Raw genomic sequence first — 20,031 nt, forward strand, 5'->3', positions numbered from 1 at the left:
CTAAACAGCGCTATTGGTACAGCTGTTCAAAATCTGTCAACCTTCCAGCGCTTCCAGTTCATTATCCTGTAAATGTTATTGTGCTTAGTGCTGCATTATCTCCTGCAACAATCTGACTTACAAATACGGATCATAACATTGTATTTACCTTATTTCAAGCATTTTTCATTGAAATTTAATCTTAAATCTGAACATATTCTTAGTGCACAAAGTCTGCCACTGTTTCACATGTTTTGATTGACATGTGCTGCCTTACTAGTGTGATTAGTGTATTCATCTACGATCAAAAGAAACAAAAACACATCTTTGCCAAATTCATGCCAAAGAGCAGCACATTTTATCTGTCTGTGACTCTACCAGCTACGTGTAATCTAACGTAATCCCTAATCTCCATTTGGTCCAGTGACTGGCCAACTTTAATCCAGCTACAACTCCAATAGAGTGAATGCGAGTTCTGCAGTCTGGTGTAATCCACTCAGTCTGCTGACAGCCACAGTGACAACACAGTTAGAGGGCTGTCAGTACTTCTGGCTGTCAAGCAACTGTCTATCTCTCTCTCCTACACACACACACACACTGTATCCATCCTACTACTACTACCTACTATTACCAGACTGCCAATGGACCATCTGTTCAGCAAACAGGAACAAACACGCGCCTTCAAAACATTGTTTTTTTCTCTAACCTTCCCAACAGAGGGAAGTCTCGGGAAGGAGAGCATTAAGCTCACATTTTTCTCATTTCATTATGCTGTGAGCTACCCATTTCATTACAAGCAAATAAAATAAGCTACACAAGCACATACCTCCCGTAAACACATAAATGGGCTCCCAGAGCAGAATTTTAATCTCCGTTTAAAAGGAACACCAACAAAGCTTCCGATATTTACAGCTATGGGGAGTAGTTGGATTCTTTCATTGTCCAAAATTACACCGATCTTTTATGTTTGGCCACTGTGCTGCTCACTTTAGTGTTGTTAGTTTAGGGCCTTGCACAGTAATAATTACACAAATGTTTTAAGCTGCTCTGGCAACACAGATAATAAAGTATTCCCAGCAGCTACAAGAGCAAAACATGCTACCAGCTGAAGTTTTTTCTTTGCTCAGAGTTGATCAATAATTGTATTTCCCTGCCTAAATCTAACATGTAAACTTGCAAGTTATCAGCCTGAGTCATCATTGTTGATAGGCATGCAGAATAACACCTGCTACCACACAAGAAACCCAATACACAAACAGCCTGCGAATCAAGAGCTTTTATTATGCCACCGATTCCTGCAAATCATGTTGAGGAAATGTACCGCCTAATTGAGGGGGCCAAGCTGCTTTTTCAATGACAAATCTGGATGCAAAAGCAAAAAAGCAAAAAAAAAAAAAAAAAAAAAGCTTTCCACTGTGCAATGTTCCTTCATTCACTGCAGGGATGGTGCATGAGGGAAAATTAATGCAGCGACAGATTTGTTGGACAAATACTGTGATAATTTGATCATCTGGTGTCTTTGTTATAAAACCCACATATTCACGCCTGGAATCTGACACACAGGTTGGTCTGTGGCAGTCTCAATAAGGAGAAAAGAAAAAAGAGTTATGGCAAAATGGTGATGATTTCTGTTGGGAAATTCAGAGCAAGTTTGAATGCTGTGGAGGACAGCTGTGGCGCTGATTGGAGAACTCATAGGGAGGCTGTGATTGGTAAAAAAGCAAGTATTGACAGATCTGGCGCAACGTACCTGCCTGATTGGTCGTCACATTAAGTGACACATACTGCTTTGCGTGGTCTTTGGCCAGCTCTGACACCCCGTTGACAGCCTCCAGCAGGAAGCTGTAGTTGGTGTGTGACTGCAGGTCTGCCACCATCACAGAGGTGTTTGACAGGCCGACGCGACGTGGCAAAAAGCGTACGTTTGGGCCGCATTCTTCCAAGCCCCTTCCATCAGGCAACACCCGTCTGCACAGGATGTTGTAGAGCACGTCCTTCCTGCCACCTGTTTCCATGGGGACGGACCACTCCAGGAAGACGCTGGTCTCGTTGACATTGGAGATGGCGTTGCGTGGAGCAGACGGAGGGCCTGAGAGAGACGGAAAGAGGTTAAAGGAAGACAAAAAAAATACATGTAGTAATATCATAGAAGAGTTTAACAGTTGACATGATATCCAAGAATAATAATCCTCACGTGTGCAGGCCATATTGGGAGGGTCGGAGTCAATCTTATAGTATCCGTCCTCGCAACTGCAAGCAGTGGCTCCTGTTTGCTTTGCCACACTGTGGGGTGGGCATTTACTGCAGGCCAAAGACTCCAGCAGCGAGCGGTAAAAGCCCACTCTGCAGACTGGGGGTGGAGAGCATGGGGTGTTTGGGGTTGGATAAAGAAGAGATGAGATGATAAGAGGAGACACACAAATGGGAAAGGGAAGGGGATCATGGGGAGAGAAGGGGGGAAAAAACAGGACAGCATGGTTAGTTCCTTTGGAAAGAAAAAAAAAAAGAGGTCAGCATCAAAACAGTAGAGACATTTCCCTGGGTGGCTGTGGCTGTTTTGAGGTTCCTCATCAGAGATACGACTGTAGTCGCACAGTTGAAATTAAAAGAAGCATTTGTCACCGAGTTTCTGTTGTCACATTTGTGTTTTTTCTTTGTTCCTCCTGAGGTCTGATCTCTTCTCATATCCCTCAAGGGGCTTCTTTCATCCAAACGGTGCAACCCTGCTCTCTTCATGCCTTATTATCTGAACCAAAAAAAAATGGGACTTCCCTTCCTATTCATACCGAGAATTCAATTCAGTGATTTGTGACCAGCACTTGATTAAGAATTTGCTCTCGCATCGGCTGCACAGTATTGCACCCACCCGGCCCCATGTGTGAAACATATAGAAACAAATACAACAAGCGCAGACATAATCTCTCTTCCTCCCACACAAACAGTCAGACGGTTGATCTAAGTGGGGCAGGTAGACAGCAGGGTGACACACTCAGAATGTTAACATGCAAGAATACATCAACAACCTCTGTCACCATGGCTGCGCCCCCAAGCCAACCAATCACTGGTTTATCACTGCATGATTCTCTTCCTGATTTCGCTGTTGCACCAAGACAGATACAAACAGACACATGCAATAGAGGGTGAAATACTAATGGGATATTGGAGTTCTGATAAGCAGAGTTCTATAGATTACTGTCTCCACAGATATTGTGGAGTCGATGACAAATTTCAGTTTCATTTATAGTTGAGGAGAGGAGAGAAGAGATGAAGATACAGAGAGGAGTACAGGACAGAAGAGAGGAGATGTTTCACCTGCGTTTGTCCTCTAAGGGCTCTAAGGTTAGCAGCTATTGTTTTCGCCCATTGTTTCTCAATGTGGCTGTTGTGAAGCCCATTCAGGCTGTAACTGTGATTAAGAACTACATAATTAAACTTCAGGTGAGAAGACAGAAAGATAAAGAATATGGGAAGAGGAAATACGGGACGGTAAAAAGGAAGTAAGATAGGAAAAGGGAAGAGAGGAGAGGAGGCAGAGAGCCAAGTTTATGAGGGGAGATGGGAGAGAAAGGAGGAGAGAGGATGAGACAAAGGAGGAGTGTGGGGGGGGGGGTTTGTGTGTGTGTGCATGTGTGTGTGTGTGTGTGTGTGTGTGCGTCAGGCGTTAGGAGGCAGTGGCTCTGATTCCCCTTGACGGAACCTTGGTCCATTGTCATGGAACATTAGGCCTGAAAAATTCTCCCTCTGCCCTGGATCGCTCTTGTGTCTCACCTCTGCCTCACACACATGCACGCAAGCACACACACACACACGCACACACCTTTGTCTTTGTGGTATTGTAAGGACACCAGACCAGAACATGCAAACTGGGCACCACGATTTCTGAGCACTGTACAACACTGAAAACACACACACACACACACACACACACACACACACACACACACACACACACACACACACACACACACACACACAGGGGAAGCTTTTCAGCTTTTCAGAAAATGTATTTGGCATGTTAGATGCCACACATACCCTAATTATGAGTTGAGGTTCACACACATTGCTTTTGAGGTATTCACAAGCTTGGCCTAGTTTTGAATGAGCAGATAGTAATACTGTACAGCTGACAATTCATGCTCAATAGAGCGCAGACGATAACATATGCCTTTATGGTTTCTTTCATTCAGATGTGAGAAGATGGAATATGTTTGCTGTCCTCACATTATGACTTGTTTTGTTCAAAAGAGAACGGTCCATACCTGCTGTGTTGATGCTTACTTATTGACTAAATATACAGTTTGTATTGCTTCTCATCCAGACTTGTGTTGCAGTCTAACGACGTACAACCTTAACGCCTTCTACACGCGTGCGTGAGCGTCATGTGAAGAGGGACGCAGCATTCAGGGCAGTAGGACACACCTGATCCTTTGTCTGCTTCAGCCCGTTGCCACAAACACATTTATGGTTGCATACAGATTTATAGCCATCGTCTGGAGTCTAGCTCTCCTTGACTTCATCCTCCAAACCCCCATGGCCAAATCAATAAAAACAGGGTGGCAGCTCATTTCACATATACAGACGCACAGGCACAGAATGAAGCAGACTGAAGAGCACAGAAGAAGCAGCAAGAAAAAAAAAAAAGTAGTGAAAAATAAAAACCCCTTTGAGCATATTAATAATTTGAGATACTATGTTAAGCTATTATGCCAGTATGACTATGATTATTTCTATTTATTTTTGGCGCTTAGCTCTCACCTCCTGGTGTGTCTGTGCGGCGCTCCCCAAAGATCACCTGTCAATCAAACAGTATGCTGTGGGCACAGTGTGGTACTAAGATGACTCCTTATTTGGATTTCCTGTTGATTGAGTTTTGAGTTTCTGTAGATTTTTTTTTTTTTGTCTCTTGCTCACAGTGGTTGTAAATTTTCACAGCTGAGAATAACTACAGTACTTTGTTTTTCTATGTAGACATCTACATACAGATTGTCAGGCATATCCTGAAAATGTGGTGTCAAAGATTTTACGTGTGTTGATTAAATTTAAATAATGCATTTCCTTTCCCTGAAAGTTGCAAATGATTATGAGGATGATATAAACATTTGCAATTAAAATGTGCAAAGTGGTGTGAAAAAAAAATCCATTGCATGTCACTATAGTGAAAGTCAATTCCAGTTGACTAACAAGCAGCAACAGTGTGCATGTTAAGGTATTTATTATCATTAATTCCAGCTCATTTCCATTTAGGATAAATAGATTATCCATGCGCTACAGGAAAATGCATGTGGAAATTAATTGAAAGCATGTATTGTTAGACACGACTCGACAGATTGAGTGCAAATGACTACATAAATATAAAATGCACAGTTTTCGACTGTTTTTGCTTAATTATGTGTCGAAGGATTTACCTCTCAAAGGGGGCACAAAAAATGTACAATCAATTCAATCGGGGGCATAAAGGTCAGGGCAGACATCTGAAGCCTGAAAGTGGGATAAAGCGATTAAAATGCCACAGAGAGTGAATAAGAACATGTATGTTAAGTGTGTGAAGAACAAAGCCTTTAAGCCCTTAGTGTGGCTGTTAGACAAGCAATTTGACTAAATGTTAAATGGCAACTGGATCAATTTACATGTGACTTAGTGATCACTCCTTTCATTTAAATCGTAATCACTATCTATTATTGCTGACAGAAATGACAGATCTATCTAGCCTTGATCAGTGGCAAAAATGTAAAATGCACGCACAATGATTTGAAGAAACTGGACATTTTGTGCATGAAACAGTTAACACAGGTAATCTTTAGTCTAGGGCCATCATCATGTCTCAAGTTTCATATGTCCAGCGTCTTTGTTCCTGACAGGAAAAGACTGCAAGTAACGACAAAATGACACTCCCTGTACTTTGAGCTTTATTAGCAAATGTTTGCATGCTAACATGCTAAAACAAAGACGTTAATATCATGAACATAACCTGCTAAACATCAACATGATAGCATTGTTACTCTGCGTATGTTAGCATGCTGATGTTAGCATTTATAGCTAAAAACACAAAGTGCAGGGCTAATGGAGCCAGCAGGGTGCCTGCAGACTCTTAGTATGGTTTAAAGATTAAACAATAAGCTGTCACTGTTTCCCCCCAAAAGCATATAATATGGAACAAATATGGTCAAATATGACCTCTTCATGGAGAAATGGATTTTCCCATTTTAAGTCACGTAAACTGTAGTTTTTAGTAAAATGTGAACTGCATTAAAAACGCTTGTAATGAATGTTGTATCCTTAAAATAAAGATCATATTGAAAATAACCAGTGCCATACCTCCACTTTAAAATTTTACCTTATTGATCAGTAGCTTAACACTAACTGTATGTACATTCTTTTGGTGAAATTTTAAAATAATCCATTTTTTGTCCGAGACTATTTTTTTTAATTTAATTGAATCCAACCACCTCTTAATTATTTATCTTGGTCGATGTCCTACAATGAAACATCTCCAGTTGCAAGGACAGGCAGGCTGTTCGATCAGGTGCATTACTTGTTTAATTGTCTTGAGGGGACACACCCACTCATACTCATACATACACATAAACCTTCATATACCAACACACACAGGCACACATACACTTCCTGTGGTGAGATTAGTGATGGTCATGGCTGGCTGACTGAAATGGCTCATTCCTCATTGTGAATGCAATCTGAATAGACTGCGTTGGTGGTATTAGTGTGTGTGAGTGTGTGTGTGTTGCCCTTGGGCAAGCTGTCTTTCTGATGCCACGCAGCTCTTAATGCACAGCACAAAGGGTAATAGGTAATTAATATGCAATACACACTAATGTGCCTGTATGCATTTGTGTGTGTGTGCGCTTGCGTGTGTGAGGTTAATACGTAATTAATATGCATCACACACTGGCATCCCAGGCAATTAAGGATCCAGCGCTGTCCGTTGATGCTTCTTAACGAGCGTCCTCTTTAATTGGAAACATTTCATTGTAAACATGTTGATTTATATGACTGACTGTCATTTGGTGGGATTAGAGGGAGTAAAGTGATGAAGGCAGAGGGAAGGAGACATACTCGAAGGGGGAAGGGGATATAAAACTGAAGTTAAAGTCAAGGGCCCCATACTGTGTATCAGCACTGCAATGGATTTAAATTCATTTCTGTGAGCACAGACACAGTATGGACCCAAATATTAAAATCCATTCCTAAAGCACATGAAAAGTACTCAATATGTATGAATTTTTTATATAATAATATAGTGTGTTATTGCCTTATTACTTATGCCACGTCATGCAAGCAGCATTTTAAAGCTGAAGCTGGTTAAAATGAAAATAATCCGAACTATTATACTGTTGGATAGTCTAAGTGATAGTGCTGTGTCATTTTTTAACATTGTCTTAGGTTGTGTTTTGTACTAAGTGCTGCAGAGATGCCCTGGCCAACAAATCTTGCTCTCCAGATGTAACAAGTAACACGGCATCATGATTTTAAGAGTTTTTTTTCTATGAAAATGAATATAGAGAAGAATAAAATGGTCATTCCCACTAATCGTGAATCAAATCACAATCATAATATCTGTCAAAATAATCACAATGTGGCCTAAAGGTATAATATTTTCATCTGACTGTGGTGGTGTAGATGTACAGTACAAAGCAGCATAAAATGAACATACGGATGAAGACTGCAGGTTCCTCAAAATTGCACTTAATTATACTACTTGAATACTTTTCTTACTTCCACAACAGAATAGCAAACAGAACTTCGCAATGAGGCAAAATAAGAACAAGAAGCCAAATGCTCCCATTATGTGTCGCACGTGACATCCTCTTATATCTCCATCTTTCCTGAAACTCTTCCAACTGTGTCCGCATTCAGCAGGGTTGACATAAAAGTAAACTTTTACACAAGAAACACAAAAATGGTAAGGCTGAACTTCAATACAATGCCTATGTTATTAACAGATACGATTGTGAACTAATAAACCAGGCAAGGAAACACAGTAAATATCCTCTTCCTGTATTTGTCCCACAGCGAGCTACTGGTCTAAGGAACATAAACACAGCATGTGTGTGCCTATTTGTGTGTGTGCAGGAGTATGAGTGTCATACCTCCACAAATCATTATTGTATTACTGTGTTTGTGTGCATGCCTCTGCGTGTGTGCATATGTATGTGGCGAAGCATGATCACTTTTGTGTACGCCTGTGTGTGAACACAAACACAGCCAGATGATAATACCATAATAATATACAATCAAGTCAATGGGGTTTTCCGGTCTGTCGGGTGGCAGAAAAGGTCATTGTTCAGCACCCATTTATTCTCACAATCAGGCCACCAGCAGAAAGCAAGAGGTCCAGCAGGTCACAATAGCTTTAAAACATAAACCAAATTATTGCCCCAGTCAAAGTCCAGTAGGGGAGATCGCAAATTAGCAATCCATCATAATGATAAATCAAGTGTCAAGTTATGCTGACCAGATGTGTTGGGAAATAATTCATCCAACTGAATAACACTGATGCCACACAACACATTACATTACTATTTCAGAATTAAGCTGACACTCATTTACTTGAAAAAAAAAAAAAAAAAAAGGCTCACTAGCAATAGACCAACGACTGAGAACAAAAATTGCAAGCACCCACAGATTAGGGGTACAAGGGTCGGGATCTCAGTGCCATTATAATACTCGTGAGACATGTGATCTCAGCAAAAGGTGGAGGCCTATTGGACCGGACAAACATAAGAAATGCATGTGCATGAATATAACATTTGCTATGGCCTATTTAAATACAAGTGCACAGACTATTTGTAAATGCACTCACCAAATGCATGGTGATGTACGACTGTATTGTATATACTTTGATTCCACTGTCAGAAAAAACTGTTTTGATGTATTTCTTTTTCCAGTCAGCCAGATGGACATTTACAGGTTTTATATTACAATTGTGTTTCCAGTGCTCATCTACATTAGACATGTAGAGCCAGGATCAATGCTCGGATATCTTATACAGTAAGAAAATGTGTATCCGTATAAATGCATAGTTTAACTAATCCCAATATGGACATAATTAAAGATGAGATTGAGCTTCAGAAATTCATCTCCATCCCGCTTTCATCTCATAACATTTACCAGAGTGCATGTGTATCAAATTCAAGTGTAAAGGAAAAAGTGCAAGGAAAAAATATGTAACTGCTGCAAAACTGTAAATGTTTTGTAAACTGTATCATTTGATCAGCTGACCTATATGCATCAGAAGTGTCCACAACTACCAGTCTAACCAGTCCTACAAGCCACTGCTGACTGGGACTCTGGAGACAACCAGGCTTTCATGGAAAGAAGCCGGGACTGCTGAATGAAGCATTTTATGAATATTTCACCAACTGCAGGAATGTGTGTGTCTACGTGTGTGTGTGTACTCTTGTATCGTTCTGAGGACACAGTGGCTGGGCTGCATTTCTTTCAGGAGGTGTTTGAGGGTTTAGATGTGTTTTAGGCGTAAGGTTAGAATTAGGTTTAGGTCAAGGTTAGTAAAAAAGGAGGTTAGGCACATCGTTATGCTAGGCTCCTCACAAGTAGTGAAAAAAAAAAAACATAACATGTGAATGTGTGTGTATGTCAGCAGGGGGAAGGGTAAAAGGGAGGAAGCACTTCTGGGAAAGTCAGTTTACCCAACAAGCACTCAGGAAGCACTTTAGTTGTCATGACAGCATCACCGCGTTGAGATGATGGGGCGATGGAGAGGGGCTGGGCATAAAGATGGAGGAGAGAGAGAGAGTGATGCAGGAGGAGAGCACAGAGTGGAAGTATCGTGAAAGAAGCCTGCTTCCAAATGATCTAAAAAGATGAATGGCGACTTTTCTGCAATATATCCATCGATTCATATTTCAGGAGATGATGGTATCAAAAAGGCTTCCTGCCACTGTCATTCACCCTGCTGTTCTGTCTAACCCAGGAACTTCAATATTTGTACAGGTTTCTGGATGGTGTTTAACTCAAACGATAAGAATTTCAAACAACCAGGGGAGGAAACGTCGGACTTGTGATGCCATCGGATCTTTCAGGTCCAGTGAGTTCTGATCCAAATTTAGCACCCACGAGTTTAGGCAGCACTCAAAAACACACCAAAAACAGATGATAGTTAGATAGGAAGAATGTTTTGACATACGGCCAATCATATTGAAATGGCAGATGCCACCATGATCGTGTGTCTATACGCAAGTGACTGCAAGACCCTTGTCACCGCACCATCAACCACAAGCCCCACGCTGCCAGTGCGAGCCGCTTGGTCGCTATCCCATAAATCCCTTGAGGGAGGAGGCGGAAAGCTTCCTCACATTACTACACCAGTGAGACAGTTTCTGATGGCGGCACCACCGCCATGACCAGATCGAGTTTGACATATGCTGCAGTGACGTGTGACAGGCAGGCAAACACAGAGGAACATCAGGGGAGCCCTGGCACTGAAACAAAGTATTGTCAAGGGAAATCCAGCTCTACCCACGACACACTGACACTCGCTGAATGAAATGGTTTTATTATTCTACCAGCAAGTGGAACTTTATCATTCCATTCGATTCTTTTAATTGATGATACCAACGGCCGTCTCCCTTTTCATTTGTATTCCTCATCTGCTGTCATCCTTTTCCCTCTTCTGTGCCTTCTCCTACCCTCCCCCAACCTCCCCTCCTCTCTCCCCCCGACTTTGGTGCCCATCTCTTACACCTCCAAGTCTTTTTTCTTCCGTCACGTGAATTCTGTGCAGCCTGAATCCGAACATCACAAAGCTGTCACTCTCGGGATCCATTCAGCGTTTATTACATCTTCCCAACGTGCCATTCGGCTCTTATCCTATCATTCCAACGTTCTAGTGAGCCCTTATTCCATCTTTCCGACATCCAATTTAGCCCATATTCCATTATTCCAACATTGAATTCTGTCCTTATTCTATCATTGAGAGTGTCATTGAGCTCTCCGACTATCATCGCAACACTTCACTCAGCTCATGCCATTATTCCATCATTCAAGGAACCTCATTCCATTCAACCTTTCCTCTATCATTTCAACTTTATATTTAGCCCTTATTACACCACAGCAGCATCATTCAACCTCAATTTTGATCATTCAAACAATCTTTTATGCCCTTATTCTACCCTATTCTTTTCTTTTATGTCTCGCATATATATCTGGTTTTGCTGTAATTTTATGGTTGGATGAGCAGTTAATGCTGCAACTTAAGCGCAAACATTGTTGGCTATGTATTTTCCTTGATCATGGAAGAGTAGTTGATGCCAAGGCAACAACTACAATACAATAAGACAATCAATTTCAACATTCCTGTATGACAATAAATGATGTAATCATACTGAAGTTAAATTAAACTTTGGCCTTAGTGCTGTTGTTCTTCTGTCCTGCCCCGGAGCTTTTGAGTTCTTTTAGCGGTGTTTTAGCAACTCCTAGTGGTCATTTTGATTGAACAGGAAGTAACCTGTCTGTACAGGACCTAGTTTTCTCATGACCTGATGGCAGCCATTTTCTCCACTAGCAGACCAGGGAGCAGACACGTATTTTATGTGCTCTCATATTTTCATTTAAGATTTGAAAGCATCATCTGTAAGATCTTTAATCTTGTATTTGGTGATACTTGTGAGGAGGATGCTTTTGGGAATACATGTATATATATATATATACACAACTGGTTTATAACTGGTAAAGAAAAGACAGAAAATTGATTAAGAATAATGTATAAAAGGATATATATATAAAAAACAGGGTTCTCATGTTCCATGTAAATGTCACATACAACCGTCAAATATGATCAAAACCATTCAGCACTCAAGTCAGTTCTTCTTCCATGAACCTAACATTCAGTTCAAACATTATTCCAATTCCAATGTTCAGTTTCTTCTAGCATTCATTCAGCTGAAGTCACATCTGCGGGGCTGAACTCAATCTACAACCCCCCCGCTTCTCATCTATCTCTTCATCCATCTGCCCACTTCTGTCCTCAGTTATCTTTCTTCTATCGCTATCACCACTGAAACAGCACTCATCCATCTCTCTGTCTCTCTGCCCTCACACCCTGTGGTGAGAAATCTTCAATTTATCTTGCATCCCCTTGTTTTGCCATCACTTCTCCTCTCTGTAATCCTTCCGTCTATCCATCTATTCATCTATCCATGGATGTACTCCCCTCCTCTCCTATTCCCTCTTTTCTGTCTTGTTGGGCTGACAGTGCTGCAGGCTATCACCAATTATCTCAGCTTAAGCTGTGCCTGCATCTATACATCTATACATCTTACACAACCACATACAGTATCTTTAGATGTCACCTGACACATTATTTATGACATAACAAGACTGAATCACCACAAGCTTTATCTTAAATAGATTTGCTTTCTGTGTATCCTTCACTCTTGATACGCTGATACACCAACTATGGAAATATGACACGATCATTTAAAAAAAAAAAAAAATGTTACTGTTCAAATATACTGTTGTTGTTGTTGTCCAGCATCCTCCAGGATTTCCCCACTTTGGAAACCCCTTATGCTGCGCTGGTGTACTGAGGCTGAATGTTTTCCATAAATACAGATGTGCTTTTGAGAGGGTTGTGTGTATGTGTGTGTGTCAGTGTGTGTGTGTGTGTGTGTGCATGCGAGTGAGAGGGGGAGGGTAAAAAAAAAGACAGAATTAGATTGTTGATGGAGAAAGACGATCAGATCCTTGAAGAAGGGAGGGAGAGGGAAGTAGAGTGAGAGGCAGTGGTAAGAGTGTAAAAGAGAGAAGAGTGTAAATGAAGGTGGCAGCAATGAAGAGGAAGAGAGAGGAGGGGCAGAGACGCAATGAATGATAGGCAGTCACAGAAAGATAAAGTGAGAGAAAGAAAGAGGAAAAAGGAAGGAAACACAAGAGTGAGAAAGATGGGGGAAATGAGAAACTGACGTTTAGACAGAAAGCAAAGGCTTGAGACATAAAGAACTAGAGATGTGAGAATGAGCAACAAAAGAAGAGGAAGAAAAAGACAGAGAGGAGGAGAAAGAGCTGTCCATAACGAGTTCTGCCCTACATTCACAAAGGCTGCGTTAAATCATGCTCTACTAGGCAGCACACGCTGGCAACACAGCCGGGATCCACACACACTTTAACATTTTCTCTTGTATCCACACAATGTACCTGCAACCCACTAATTCACAGCCTACAGGAAGACAAGCACACTTAAAGCACTAACTGAAAAGGCTGAACAGGTAATAAAATAAAATTTGGTTATTAACAATGCCGCATGTCTTTTTAAACAGCTCTACCCTTTTTGAAAACACATTGACATTCACCGAGAGGGCAAAATAGACATAATAGAGTGGAAATTAAACCACTATACCCAGTGCACGTTCTCAAATCGGATTGGCAGATGTTCAAAACTTCGACATCTGAAAGGCAACCAGAACCCCTCTCCTCAAAAAAGACACTGAATACATATCTCCTCGCAGTATGGAGTCCAGGCACTCTTTCAACATCTCAAAAACAGAATTCAAAACTTCACACACACAAGAGACTGAAACGCACATGAAAAAGTGTTTGCTAAAGCACTGAACACATATGGTAACAAAGCTGAGGGAGAGGAAGCCCTGCCATGTTTCTCTCTGTAGACCGTTTCAAAGGCTGTCAGTCTCATCTGCATATGAAACTGTAAGAAAAAAAAAAAAAAACATAATCTTGTAGCTTCATTAATTACTGGAAGTGCGTTCTACTCTGGCAGCTTACTGTTAAGTTTGTTTACTTCAATTTTTTTTTTTTGCATGTGGACCAAGATCAAAATAAAAAAAAAAACTCAATTTCACTGTGAGCTCTGGTGATGTTTTTATTCTAAAACGTTTAACCAATGGCAAAAATTTGCATATCACACAAATTCATCTTCCTGGAAAGCAAAACACTGAAACTCATTAAAATGAAAATCAATTAAACCTCCTGCAACCTTAAAACATTGTTCTGTTGCAGCAGGCCTTGAGGCGTACCCACAGTTTCTTGCAATACATGGTGGCAGGGTCAGAGTTTATCACTGTGTCATCAAAATAACACCCTCACTTTCCTTTGCGAGTAGCTGCACAAAGAGAAGGCCACTTTTTGGCTGTCTCTTCTAAGCTCAGTCTACACCAGAAAAGACTTAGCTGTGTTTCATGTCTCATAAGACAAAAACACTGTTTTAATCTTCACTGCAGTCCACACCAGCTCCATACAGACACAGACCACTTCTCTGTTACATGCTTAGTGAGTCTTTTCATCTACGGTAAGAGTGGAAACACGTTTCAAATTAACAATACAGGCTTCTAAACCTTGTGAATAACAGTATTCAAATTGTTATCTACTCTCTTCAAATTAAAAAAAAAATGTTTTTCATCAATGTTGCTTCACTTGTAATATAACACATATACGTATGCACAGTATGCAGATGATACTGTCGTTCAAGGGAGAAAACAAAAATATTTTGCTTATAAACTATGCATTTCCTTTCTCTTTTCCCAGTGTAAATTAAGATTGTGTGCTTGATGTCATACTTTTTGAAGTGCTACTACAACATATATTTCTAAAACTGAAGCACAATGTACATAGTATTACATATGCAGCTGACAGGCAGCTGGAGCAATGCAGCTGATGTACGGTAAATAATGTATTACTGTTAGTACCATCAAAGTAGGTCTATGTTCCCTTTACTTCAAAGAATCATACTCCTAAGAATAACAAGACTAAGAGTCTGCAGCCATGCCAGCAGCTCTGTGAGGCTTACAGACCTTATGCACACAGCAGTGCTTTGAACTAAATGCTAACCGCTTAAGCTGACCATGACAATGACAATGACAATAATACAGTAATGGTACCTTGGAGGCATTATCACCTCTTGTGATACTTCAGCATACAAGAGTTATCGTGTGGTTGTTTCTGTGTGCTGACTTTGTGCAGTTGAGTGCGGTATTGAACCCTGTTTTGAGTCTCCCAACTTTTCTGAGTGGCCTTCTACTTGTTTGACGTCAAGCAGACATTACATGTTGTCAGAAGTGTCACAGGTACCTGGACCAGATTAAGTTTATTCCCCCAAAAGAGTTTAAGTTCACGGGTGTGGGAAAATGGTGTAGAGTGCAAGCATTTATGCCATGGGAAGCAAGGTTGAAAAGATACTCAATTCCTTTTTGAAGTTTGAAGAGGAGGGACATAATAAAGACTACAATGCTGTTTTGAAGAGATTTGATGACTGCTTCATTCCAAGACGGAACCTAAAACATGAAAGGGCATGCTTTTATGAGAGGAGCCAGCTAGCCAGTGAGAAAGCAGATGTCTTAGAGCCTAACAGAAATGAGGTCTGGTGCTGTGCAGACCTGAGAAAACTAAATCGTGCAGTGAAACGGGAAAAGTATGTGCTACCCACAATAGACGAAACCAGGCCATTGCTTTCAGAAGCTAAAGTGCTCATGTTGTTAGACGCTGCCAGTGGACTTAACCAGATTCCTCTGCACGAGGATAGCCATAAATTAACCACTTCCATCACTCTCTTTGTGATGCCAGAAAATCTGTCAGCAGAAAATGGCAGAAACCTGACATTGGCTGGAGGGAACAGAAGTCTATATGGATGACATCCTAGTTCATGGGGAAACCAAGGAGATCCATGATAGACGTCTGGAGCAGGTACTGAAAGTGATCGAGGCAGCTGGCCGCAAACTGAACAGAGCTTAATTTAAGTCGCGGAGTCGCCTCCTGTGGCACAACTTTGATCAAAGTAGTGTGAGAACTGACCCAGAGGAAGCGGCTGGGATAGAAAATTTCCCACAACCTCAAAATGTATCTGAGCTCAAGCGGTCCTTGGATGGTCAACCACACCAAAGAGCTGTCTACAGCAGGACAACCAAGAAACAATGGATAGCACCAAGGAGCCATTTCCACTCCCAGATCTTACTTGTTGTGGTGGACACAGCTCAAGGGAGACAGTAAAAATAAACTCAACAGCATCTGTTGAGTGCACCCACAATGCCATCACACACACCTACGTCTAAGGAGCATGTTACTATAGAGGTGATTGAGGTCACACAAACACAGACACCTTGGCTGGACCAGCTGTTAAAAGCCCACAATGGACAGCTACTGTTACTTGTTCAGGTCAAATAAGAAGGGGATTTTTATCACTTGCTGTTAAAAAACTGTTGATATAAAAAAAAAAACTGTTAATAAAATTAAGTGTTAAAGTTGTGTTACAGAATGTTGTGAGTGCATGGAGATAAGACAGCAATGGTACCTTGAAGGCAACAGCACATGCTGGATACTTCAGTGTACGGGAGTTCCTAAGCTGCACAAATTTAGTGCAGAATGAGCTCTCATGTATTACCGCTGAACACCAGAATGATTATTTTCGAGTCTAGTCTGCCACAGATGCGTAACAGTCTGACTGTACAGTCTGCAGCAGTGCCACTCCAGGCAGGCCAGTGGCGTACTGACAGCTACTTCCTAATGATCTCCCCACAGAGACTCCATGTCTTACGAAGTTAAGCTAGAGATGGTGCACACTTTGTTACACAGCTACTTAATGCTAACATTTGATTATAATAAACTGATCATAGCTAAGAGAGATGCTGGTTCTAAAAGGTCAGGGTTTACAGCTGGATCGCCATTGTGTGATGAATTCAATAGAAAACCAGATAAGTGAAGAGCTCCTCGAAACCAGTGCTGCCATGCCCACTAACCAACCACCCTCCTCTTCCATTCAAGCCAGTGCCCATTGTTTGTAGTCATACAAGCTTTGTCTCACAGGACCAACAAAGTATATCTGGTGTAGTGGCACATACACACTAACTCATCGCCTGTGCAAATTCAAAAAGCAAAATGAAGTACATCTCTGCATGTACCGCTCAAGAGTTGGCCGACTGCAGCTGAGCATTTGAGACCAATCTTTCAGTTCATCGTTTGAGACTGACATTTGATCAGTAGGGCATTGTTTGAAGACATGCAACAGTCAAGAGCTACCAAATGATCACACATTTCAGATTTCTCACCCAGCTTCATGCAGCCGTAATAACTGTTCTCTGGAATTTTTTCTGAAATTTCGCCATGCCACTCAGAGCCGCTCTTGGCTGCACGAGGAGAGTCTAGTGTGCAGTCTGAAAATTGGGTAATTTAAAGACAGCACAGAAGAAGATTGGAGAGGAGTGAAGGAGAGAAAAATAGAGAGGCCCTGGGTGCCCGTGGAAATGGCAGTTAAGGTCGGCGAGGGGAATGTTTGGGCTCCAGTCAGAGCAGAACAGTGGCTGTATGAGAGCAGCAAAGTGCTGCAGGGCTCCGGGGAATACCCTCTACTAAGCTCGCGAGAAACAACACACACACACACTCTCCAACAGAAAGAAACACTCTTAGTAGAAGAACAAACAGATCCGTGCACACACTCAAGCACACAACACTTAAAACAAACATGTGCGTGGATATAAAAATAAAGAGGGTGAAGATGCAACCCAGAGGAAAAAGATGCAGGCGCACTCACGAACCAAAGAAGAATGAAAATGTGAACGAATGTTCTCATACGAATTCAGCACTTCTGTTTGATAAATGACTGAGATGACTCACTAATCAGCAATTTATTTCAGCCAAATTTTTAATCAATTCACTGATTAATCGACTAATTGTTTTGGCGCTACTCTGCACACATACTTTCCCGTCTTACCTTGACAGGAACCGTTGATTTCCTCAAATCCAGTCTGGCACACACACTTCCCGATGGGCACCAGCCATTCTCCCTCTGCGCTGCAATGCATCCTGGGAGGCTCATACAGAGGAAGGGAGTTATTGACGCAGCGGCCCACTACCTCCACCAGCTGCGACGCCTCTGAGCCCGGGATGGTGTCTGGGAACTCGGCCAAACTCTTCACCAGAAACGGGCAGCGTTTGTAGAAAACACGCACCGAGACCAAAGCAATACAGGCCCCCAAATCCTGAAATGCCAGGTAGAAGCCTTTTCGGGTCAAGGGTCCTAAATCGCGGACTTCGGTGTTGAGCTTCATCACGCGGTCCCCCAGGTCGAGCTCGGTGAAGCTCTCATCAGCTGCTATGGTGTCAATTTTTATGTATCTGCTCTCTTTCATCACCCTGTCTTCCTCCTCCGTCATCCCGGTTCCATCTCTCATCTCTCCCTCCTCCATTTCCTCCTCGTCCCCGTTCGTTTCATAATAATACATGTTGAACGTCTCCTTGCAGGTCCCGACCCCCCCGGGCAGGCTGTTGCAGTCTCTAAGGGTAAACTTGAGCTCGATGAAGACCCGCTGGGCACCCTCAGTCAGGATCCAGTTGGTGTGGAGCCAGTTGTTCTGGTTCTGCTCCATGACCCGGCACACTTGGTAGGTGTGAATGGGAGCGTAGTCCTCGTCTACTTCCCCGATCTCCTCCCACTGAGGCACAGAAAAGACAAATGAAGAGAGAGCATAAAAGAGGGGAAAGATGATCAGATTTGAATTGTAATGTTGGCAAATATCTTGTACAGCTGCTTGTTTAATATTTAACATAATGCGAACCTGGCTGCTTTTGTTATGGTTCGGTAGAAATACATTACACAGTTTTTGGTAGCAATGCCAAATCTCTGGGATCAAATCTACATTAGTATCAGAATATCTCAAATGATACCCAGATGTACAGAACGTTGAGAACCATGGAAATGTGGTAAGAATGAGCTACAGCAATGCCTCTGAAAGGCTTAACGGTGGAAAGGATATTATAGTGTGTGTGTGTGTGTGTGTGTGTGTGGCTAGGTATAGATAGCAGAGTAATCCTCATCCCTTCCACCTCATTTCCTCCTATTGCAACAGACAGAAAAGAATGAGATAATGTTATAGGGTATATGCTGTATGCATTTACCCTGAATGGGGTTGGAGTTCTTGTCAGCAGAAAAAAGAATTAACGTGCACTTAAAGGTGTGTTCATCTGAGCATACTGTATAGCCATACCTCTGTAATATGTGTGTGTGCGTGTGCGCGCATGCATGTATGTAAATGATCCTGTCAGTGTTCAAATTTGTGTGTGTGAGTGTCTGCATCCATGCCTGTGCGTGTGTGTCAGACAGCAGCATTAATTCCCCATGCAGGTCTCCTGGGACCTGGCTATTATCTGCATCACTACCACTCTCCCATGGCTAATACAGGCGCTTCATCATGTCAACGTAATATGGCCAGAGGGAGCAGACTATGATCTGGTGTTATAGCTTAATAGCCCATATTAATCAATCCTTGCTGTAGCTGTTGTGTACAACCTTCTGTCTTTGTCTTTTCTCTCTCATTTCTCTGTCTTGCTCTCCATCTGTCTTTTTCCCCCATTCCTCCCTGCTTTAGACTGCCTCTGTTGTTTTCTGGGTAGAATATTTCAGTTTCTGAATTGTTTGTGAATGAATAAAGGCATCCCCGTGATTAGACATTATGTGTGTTGTTAAAATGCTTCTGCGTTGATATGCTTCGAGCGTATGCGTGTTTGTATCCTTGTCCTTGTACTGAGAGGACCAAACTTGAGTTTTAGACCTTGAGAGTGAGGACATTGCTGGAAAGTGAGGACATTTTAACCAACATCTGTTCTTCAAAGGGCTGTTTGAGGGTGAATGAGTTAAGGTAACACATAGCTCAGGTTAAGGTTAGGCTTGCAGTAAATGCATCATGTTAACAAGGGTACACTGTAGATGCACAGACAGATCTGTGTGAGCATGTGCGTGACCGTGTCCCTATCTCTCCCAGACTCAAGCCCAGTTGGTCCCAGTGCAGACATTAAGCCTCTTACTGGTTAGATCACACACATTCACCAGCCTGTTCTGAGCCTTACAAAGCTTAACACACACACATAGAACCACACATACACACACCAATCATTATTGGTAACCCAGCAGGGAGTTTAACCGGTGACCTTCTCTAATTTTGTCTGGAACCAAATGGGTTCAGTTTAAAGTGTGTTTGCCATTGTTGCCACTGGAAATCCTCCCACTTTGCAGCTCTACTGTATTAACAGTGTTTGATTACTAATGTAAATGGGACATGACGCTTGCTTTAGCTAAAT

General features: G+C 41.9%; 1 protein-coding gene across 2 annotated transcripts in view; it reads right to left on the minus strand.

Moving 5' to 3' along the window:
• Window positions 1–20,031, minus strand: part of epha5 (EPH receptor A5) — a 62,076-nt gene that overhangs the window by 29,769 nt on the left and 12,276 nt on the right. For both annotated transcript variants that reach the window (XM_076757463.1, XM_076757464.1), the window contains exons 3-5: window positions 17,669–18,389; window positions 2,174–2,329; window positions 1,730–2,068 (exon numbers count right to left, since the gene is read on the minus strand). In XM_076757463.1, coding sequence (XP_076613578.1) covers window positions 1,730–2,068; window positions 2,174–2,329; window positions 17,669–18,389 — 1,216 coding nt within the window. The remainder of the gene's footprint in view (window positions 1–1,729; window positions 2,069–2,173; window positions 2,330–17,668; window positions 18,390–20,031) is intronic.

This window comes from Chaetodon auriga, chromosome 19, assembly GCF_051107435.1.
Source record: "Chaetodon auriga isolate fChaAug3 chromosome 19, fChaAug3.hap1, whole genome shotgun sequence".
NCBI classification, from domain to species: Eukaryota; Metazoa; Chordata; class Actinopteri; order Chaetodontiformes; family Chaetodontidae; genus Chaetodon; species Chaetodon auriga.